At 39.3% G+C, this 8,758-nt stretch overlaps 1 protein-coding gene across 4 annotated transcripts in view; it reads left to right on the top strand.

Annotated features, from left to right (window-relative positions):
* Nucleotides 1-6,521, top strand: part of LOC109914261 (zinc finger and BTB domain-containing protein 7C) — a 188,672-nt gene extending 182,151 nt beyond the window's left edge. For all 4 annotated transcript variants that reach the window (XM_048604251.1, XM_048604239.1, XM_048604246.1 and 1 more), the window contains one exon: nt 5,076-6,521. In XM_048604251.1, the coding sequence (XP_048460208.1) occupies nt 5,076-5,712 (637 nt within the window). In that variant the 3' untranslated portion in view covers nt 5,713-6,521. The remainder of the gene's footprint in view (nt 1-5,075) is intronic.
* The last annotated feature ends 2,237 nt before the right edge of the window (nt 6,522-8,758 follow it).

Here is an 8,758-nt window from a genome sequence, read left to right as displayed (position 1 = left end):
GACTCAAAACATCAGCTTTCCTGCTCCTCTGATGCTGCTTGGCCTGCTGTGTTCATCCAGCTCTACAACATGACAAAGACCTATTTTTGCTAACATTCTGCCTCCTATTAGCAAGAAAACCTTCTACCTATGCTATCCTATCCCCGACACCATGAACTTTTATTTTCTGCAAAGTTTTTGATGTGGCACTTTGTCAAAAACCTTTTGGAAATCTAAAAATAGTACATCTATCAGGTCCCCTTCATCCAGAGCACATTTTATTTCCTCAAATAACCCCAATAAGGAATAGATTTTTTTCTTTCACAAAACTATGTTGACTCTGCCTGATTACCTTGAACTTATCGAAGTACCCTGCTATAACTTCTTTAATAATAACTTCTTATATTCTCCTTGCAACAGATGTCAAGTACAGTACAAGAAGCTGGCACATAGTTTCTTACTTTCTGTCTCTCTTTTTTGAGTAAAAAGATTTTAATTCACAGACTTTCAATCTAATGGGACCATCCCCAAATCTAGGGAGTTTTGGAAAATTGAAGCCAATCCATCAACTGTCTCACTGGCCATAACTTTTAAGGCCCAAGGATGAAGACCCAAGCATTTGTTAGCCTGCAGTTCCAAAAGTTTACTCAATATCACTTCTCTGGTGTTTGTAATTTTCCTGAGTTCCTTCCTGCTTTCTGATTCCTGATTTATAGCTGCCTTTTTGATGTTATTTGTGTATTCTGTAATGAAGACTAATGCAAAATACCTGCTCAATTCATCTGCCATCTTTATTTTCCATGATCAATTCTCCACTCAGTTTCTTTAGGGTCAATGGATCTGGCAGCATCTGTGAAGGAAAAAAGAGTTAACATTTCGGGTCCGGTGACCCTTCCTCAGAGCAGCATAGCCTGTTGTCAGATTGGCATCACAACATGCTGTTCTATGAAACTATCCTGAAAACATTCTATGAACTCGTCATCTTGGCTACCTTTGCCTATCTGACTTTTCCAATCTAAATGTAGAGTAAAATCTCCCATAATTATGTCCATGCCTTTCTGACAAGCTCCCTTTCTTTTATAAAAACCAAAAGAACTGCGGATGCTGTAAATCAGGAACAAAAACAAAGTTGCTGGAAAAGCGCAGCTGGTCTGGCAGCATCTGTGAAGGAAACAACAGAGTTAACATTTCGGGTCCGGTAACCTTTCCTCAGAACTGATAGTGGCCACAGTCTGTTCACCATTTCCCACGTTAATACCTTTTGATTTTGCCTGGTCCCTGTCTCAGATTTACCACATAGATAGTCTGCCTAGGCCGGTTAGAATTTTATACATTTCAGTCAGATCCTCCCTCATTCTTGTGAATACAGCCCAGTTGAATAAATCTCTCCTCGCATGACAGTACTGCCACTCATGGAATCGGCCTACTGAACCTTTGCTGCATTTCCTCTATGGCAAATATATTCTCTCTTAGGTTGGGAGCTCAGAATTGCACACAATACTCCAGGAGCAGTATTGCCCAGGGCCTGTGTAACTGCAGTGAGACATAAGAACATAAGAATATAAGAACATAAGAACTAGGAGCAGGAGTAGGCCATCTGGCCCCTCGAGCCTGCCCCACCATTTAATAAGATCATGGCTGATCTTTTTGAGACTCAGCTCCACTTACCCACCCACTCACCATAACCCTTAATTCCTTTACTGTTCAAAAATTTATCTAGCCTTGCCTTAAAAACATTCAGCGAGGTAGCTTCAACCGCTTCACTGGGCAGGGAATTCCACAGATTCACAACCCTTTGGGTGAAGAAGTTCCTCCTGCACCTCAGTTCTACATCTGCTTCCCTTTATTTTGAGGCGATGCCCTCTAGTCCTAGTTTCACCTGCTAGCAGAAACAACCTCCCTGCCTCCACCTTATCTATTCCCTTCATAATCTTATATGTTTCTATAAGATCTCCCCTCATTCTTCTGAATTCCAATGAGTAAAATCCCAGTCTACTCAGTCTGTCCTCATAATCCAACCCTCTCAACTCTGGAATCACCGAGTGAATCTCCTCTGCACCCCCTCCAGTGCTAGTATATCTCTTCTCAAGTAAGGAAACCAAAACTGCACACAGTACTCCAGGTGTGGCCTCACCAGGACCCTATACAGCTGCAGCATAGCGTCCCTGTTTTTAAACTCCATCCCTCTAGCAATGGCAGACAAAATTCCATTTGCCTTTTTAATCACCTGCTGCACCTGCAATCCTACTTTTAGCGATTCATGCACAAGGACACCCAAGTCCCTCTGCACAGCAGCGTGCTGCAATTTTTTATCATTTAAAACATAGTCCATTTTTCTGTTATTCTTACCAAAATGGATGACCTCACACTTATCAACATTGTACTCCATCTGCCAGACCTTTGCCCACTCACTTAGACTATCTATATCCCTCTGCATACTTTCAGTGTCTTCTGCACGCTTTTCTCTACCACTCACCTTAGTGTCATCTGCAAATTTTGACACACCACACTTAGTTCCCAACTCCAAATCATCAATGTAAATTGTAAACAATTGCGGTCCCACCACTGATCCCCGAGGCACACCACTAACCACTGACCGCCAACCAGAAAAACACCCATTTACCCCTACACTTTGCTTTCTACAGGTCAACCAATCCTCTATCCATGCCAATACATTACCTGTAATACCGTGCAACTTTATCTTATGTAGCAGCCTTTGGTATGGCACCTTGTCAAATGCCTTCTGGAAATCCAGATACACCACATCCACAGGTTCCCCATTGTCCACTATGCAAGTAATGTCCTCAAAGAATTCCACCAAATTAGTTAAACATGACCTACCCTTCATGAACCCACGCTGGGTGTTCCCAATGGGACAATTTGTATCCAGATGTCTTGCTATTTCTTCCTTAATGATAGATTCAAGCATTTTCCCCACTACCGAAGTTAAGCTAACTGGCCTATAGTTACCTGCTTTTTGTCTACTTCCTTTTTTAAACAGTGGCGTCACATTGGCTGTTTTCCAATCTGCGGGAACCACCCCAGAGTCCAGAGACATTCCTACTTCTGAACTCAAATCTTCTTGCAATAACTTTGTCTAATCCTGCTAGGGCTTTCCGAGAATTCTGTCATCATGTCTTTTATAATATACCCTAGCATTCCCCCTATTACTAATGTTAGAAAAACAGAGACAACTTGAAGTGGTTTAACCTGAGGGTCACCACGCCTCAAGTGAGGGAGAGAAGTTGAGGAAGAGAGTCCTTCATGGTAACCTCAGCCAGTAGCAGGAATTGAACCCACACTGCTGGCATCACTCTGCAATTACAAGTCAGCCATCCAGCCAACTGAACTAACCAACCTCATATTTGAATATGATTAACTAATTAATTCACAACTCTTGTTTGCTGTATTATTTTTATCTCCGAGGTATTTAGAAACTATTACTTGAATGGTTACCATCAAGCCAACAATACTGTACTCTACTACCACTACATTCCTTTCATTTCACCAACTTAACTGGCTCTGTACCATGTTCAGTTAGCATATCCATCCTGCAGAGCCCACTTTCATCCAAGCAAGCTGAAAGAACCTCAAACCTTTTGGACAATTGCAAAGCTTCAGACTGTTGCAGTTCTACCTCCAGGGCCCCTTATCTGCTCTCCCTAAACACTGACTAAATTGGAAAGGAAATTCAAACATAACTTGAATGTAAGTTAATGTAACAGAGCTGATAATGTGGAGAAAACGTTAGGATTTTGTGAATGTCAAAGATTACAAATGCAGTCAAATGCATGTTGCATTCATTTTTCACTGACTCCTGAAAACAGATCATGTCTTTAAATGAGTGGTTGTCACCATTAATTTATGACACCTAGTTGTTCCGATGTTAGAATAGCAAAGTATAAAACAAATACAACTTTGAGTTACTGTGGTTTTACTTTGATAGAAGCCTTTGGTGACACCTGCCTGTAATTGTACTTATTACAAAAATATTGTAAAGAATCTTTCATTGAAGTTTACAAGTATAAGATCTTTTCAGCTTTCTGAGCGTGCACAAGCTAGAGTGATTTTTCTTTGCCAAACACTTCCAACTGTGGCACTGCTAAGACTCCAGCTGGTGTTTTATTCTTGTTTGGGTTGCAAGCCAGCAAATATTCGCTTTCTTTGCCAAAAGCAGAATTAATCACCTTTCTTCCCCAACACACCTTCCCCCACCCCAGTCCCAGTTCAGAATGATGCCAACAGCAAGGGTTCAATTCCCACACCAGCTGAGGTCACCATGAAAGTTCTGTCATCCGAACCTTTCCTGAGATGTAGTGGCCCTCAGGTTAAACTCAGTATCAGTTGTCTCTCCCTCTGAGAGTGTGGGAGTATGGCAAGTTTGCCTTTGATTTTATCTATTACTATTTATTTTGTTTTATTTATTATAATTTTATATCTATCATGTAGACTGCACTGTTGCCTCTACTGGATGCAGAATGTTGATCCATTGCTGCTTCCCCAAAGTTGAAACTGCATTTACATTTTGTTTCCATCAAAATAGCACCTTTGAACATTGGAGTATCTTCATTTTACCTATTCCAAGTGATGTTTTTGAACTGCATTAACACATTAAAGTTCACAAACCCTCAATAAAGTTCACAAGTAGCCTTTGGTCAAATTTGGAGACTGTAAAATATTGGGGTTACACGCTTTTTCCTTTGAGTGAACCTTTTTTAGGTAATGAAGCTAGTTTGGCTGGTAGCACTTTTACTTTTGGATGAGAAGGTTGGTGGTTAGAGCCCCATGCAACTTGAGTACTAAATTTAAACTTTAAATTTTTAAACTCATCAGTCAAAATGTGCTGAGCAAAACACGTTAGAACCCTACGTTCTGCAGATACTTGTGATGAGATGAGGCCACCCAGTATTCAAAGTGAAAAGCTTTCCAGATTGGCTTACTGGACAACAAGTGGGGGAGGAGCTCTCTCAAGGATTGAAGACACTGTCGAAGCATATAGTTATCTAGGCTAAGATAATTTGGCTCAGTCATCATAGACCATTTTCTAATACATTGCATTTCTCTCTGTGATGTCATGTTATTTCCTCTGTTTTCAGACAAGACAAGCTAAAGATTCACATGCGCAAGCATACCGGGGAAAGACCTTACACATGTATTCATTGCAATGCCAGGTTTGTGCACAACTATGACCTGAAGAATCACTTGCGGATACACACGGGAATCCGTCCCTACCAATGTGTACATTGCTACAAGAGCTTCACCCGTTCTGACCACCTGCACAGACACATCAAGAGGCAGAGTTGTCGCTTGCCACGACCTCGGCGGGGCCGCAGACCTGCTGCCTGGCACTCCGCTAGCCTCCTGTATGCACAGGGTGGCCCATCTCAGAGCACACATTCCAATGAAAATAGCACCAACATCCCACCAAGACCAGAGGATAGGCTTCTAAATGCAAGCAAGTTCGATCCAGGCAATACAGAGAAGAACTTTCATGGAAATGTTCAAAATTCCAAGATCTTATTGAATGAATCAGCAGTAAAGGAAAGAGAGAACCCCATGCCTAATATGTTGAATGGAAACCACATCGTAGATGAAAGGGACAGAGGCATCTTTGCTTTTACCCTGTCTCACAACAATACTTTCTCTCACCTGCCCCAACAATACTATTCAACAAGTGATCCATGGAGCATGCAATTTAACCCTATGCCATCTATTCAGGAGGCGAGTAAATAAAGAAATAAGAGCATAAGGGTGAAAGCAAATGAATATTATTGACTTGCACAAAGTAATGTCATTCGATAGTTTGATGTGTTATTTCTGAACATGAAACTGAAACAAAATCTACATTGAACTTTACAATTTAAATTTGTATAACAGCTTTGGACAAATAATTTTACAGACCATTGAATGATCTTAAAGTTGATCTATTATATAAAGTAAATGTATTTAAACAAAACAAAATCCAAAGAAGTTGCGTACTGTAGCCAACACAAACTTGAAACTGTTTTCCTTTGCTGATGTTTTGTGGGAGAAGTGTTGTAATTATTTTTCTACTATAACGTACTTCTTATGACTTCTTTCTCTTCAGTAACTCAGATGAGTTTGCCTGGGCTTTAAAAAGGATACAACAGTAGCCCGCTCATTGGAGTAAATATCAAGGCTTTCTTCACTGTGTATCATTGGTTAGGTTACTGGATTTGTATTTAGTTTTATTTATTTAACTAAAAGTACCCACAGGTTAGTCAGAAATTTGTAAATGAAGAAATTGGATTATTTCTGATTATAAATGGCTAATGTCTGAACATTTTATTGTATTTCCACCTGTGCAAAGATCCACTCCCTATTCCATTGTAGGGGGACTAGTACTTTGTAATTTAAATTAATATTTAATCTCATCACTGCAAACAGTAAAGAAATGCTGTATTTTGAACTCATATTTTTCAGAATTGTGGATAATTGATTGATTAATAAGAACAGAATATGGCCAGTCAGCTGTGAACTGTGCAACCGTTCAATTAAATCATGGCTGATCTCCACCTTGACTCCATTTTACCTGCCTTTGTTCTATGTACCTTGACATCCTTCCCTATCAAAAATTTATTGCTCTCAGTACTGAAACGTTCAATTGACCCAGTGTCCATTTTAGTTGGAGCTGATTACAGGTTTCCACCACATGATGTGTGACCGGTGCTTCTGATCTCACTTTTTACATAGCCTTAGACTAATTTTACAATATTTCCCTTGTGCTCTGCATTTCCTCACCTGAGGGAATAGTCAGTCTCTATGAACCATATTAAATCCTATTATTATTTTAGATCACTTTGAAAAATATCAGATTTCAAGACAATACAAGTCACATTTGTGCAAACTCTCCTCACAATCCAATCCTCTAAGTCCTGGTATTATTCTCATGAATGTGAGCTGTTGCCCTTCCAAACCTATCTTTCTTGAGATTTTGTCACAATGTGTACCAGTGAAACAAGTTTAGAGCTGTCAACCTCTGTTCCACAGAACAAGATTTCTAAACTTAAAGTCTTCACTTACAGATTTTATTGTAAAGAATGTTATGCATAAACAATACACAGCAATTCGAAGGCTGGTAGAGACCTCATTTTACAGTTGTTGGAGCTCAAGCTCTAAGATGGTCAACCATCAATCTTTATCTGTCTTCATATGACAATCACGTATCATCTTTTCTTTTGCTGCCTCTATCACTATCACATCCTTACCTTGGTTTACATCAGGTGCCATGAGCTCAACATTTTGAAAGCTCGCTGTCTTGTGGTACCAACGAATGGAAGGTTCTACAGTACAATTTCAGTGAATAACATAATTTTATCCTTTTCTATACTTTTAAGTAGATAAACGTATAGTTGTCCACCAGATAGATGTATCCATTTAAAGGTTAGCACTTCCTAAACTATCCTAACAGTCAAGGATCAGAATTTTAGATTTGACTACGTTTATGACATTCTCCAATTGCTCCCAGTTTCAGTACATTTCTGGAGCTGTCTTTTAATAGTTAAATTGAGTCTTTAATTCAAAACACAAGATAAACCTAACCTCACCTAACAGTTTCTCTAACAGTTCACTGACCAAAACTGAATGCAGTCCTCCAAGTGAAATTTAAGGCTCTGTACAACTGAAGTATCATTTCTCATTTCTGTGACCTTAAGATAATTATCAACCTTTTATTTACATTTGATTACTTTTTGTATACATGCAAGACTTTTAGTTATTTATTCATATGGGACTAAAATCCCTTTATTCTACGTTTCGCACTGTTAAGAACAATTCGGATTTGTTTTTCTACATGTGGATGAGCTCACACTGCCCACATTGAACTTTGTCTATCATAGTCTGCTCATTGATCTAACTGCCTTTGTAATGTACTGCTCCCCATCTGAATTTACTGTGCCTAAACTAATGAATACAATGCTTACAAGAATGGAACTCTGGAGCAAGTGTTCTTCATTTTAGTTTTAAGACTCAGTTTGACTGGTTATTTGTATAAAAGTGCAATATCGCATTTTCTAGATGCCAGAGTCAGTTTGTTTCAATGTTTAGTGAAGAATTTGGAGAAAATTCAGAGAATGAGATTGCAACTGTCACCACTACAAAATGAACATGAAGTGTTTTTGTGATCACATTCATGTGTGGAGACCACACAATGGATCATAGAATCCTATGGTAGAAAAGGAAGTGATTTGGCCCTTCAAGTCTCTGAAAAGATTTTTTCATATAATAACTCACAAACCTCAGGCTTTTTGTGCTCCCATGCCATTTTGACAATCCGTCTTTGTGTAACTACGAAATTTGCTTTTTGAAGAATTTATGGATATTGCTTCAGTAGTATTTCGTGATAAGAATTCTAATTTCCAATCATTCTGTCTGCAAGGGTACTTTTGTAATAGTGTTATCCTTCGTGTGGATCGTATCTCCTCACAATGCTTGTGAATAGATCCCTTGGCAGTAACAGGAAGTGTAGAATTTGAAATAACCCCTCTCCTTCACTTCTCCAACTATACTCACAAAGATGTTTTTGCACTCCTCCAAAACATTCTTTTCTTTTTACTCCTACCTCCTGAAAGAAAATCTTCCTCATACAAAACTGAATTATCAAATTATTCCAGAAATCCCTCCCGAACAGCACTGTGAATGTTTTTAAATGAGGATATCAGTGGCACGATAGTGGATCACCACCACATTTTCAAGGCCAATCAGACATAGAAATGTAGAGAATAGGAGCAGCTACAGGCCCTTCAAGCCTGCTCTGCTA

The sequence above is a fragment of the Rhincodon typus genome, chromosome 1 (assembly GCF_021869965.1).
Source record: "Rhincodon typus isolate 14 chromosome 1, sRhiTyp1.1, whole genome shotgun sequence".
NCBI lineage: Eukaryota > Metazoa > Chordata > Chondrichthyes > Orectolobiformes > Rhincodontidae > Rhincodon > Rhincodon typus.
This window is presented reverse-complemented; position numbering and strand designations above follow the sequence as displayed.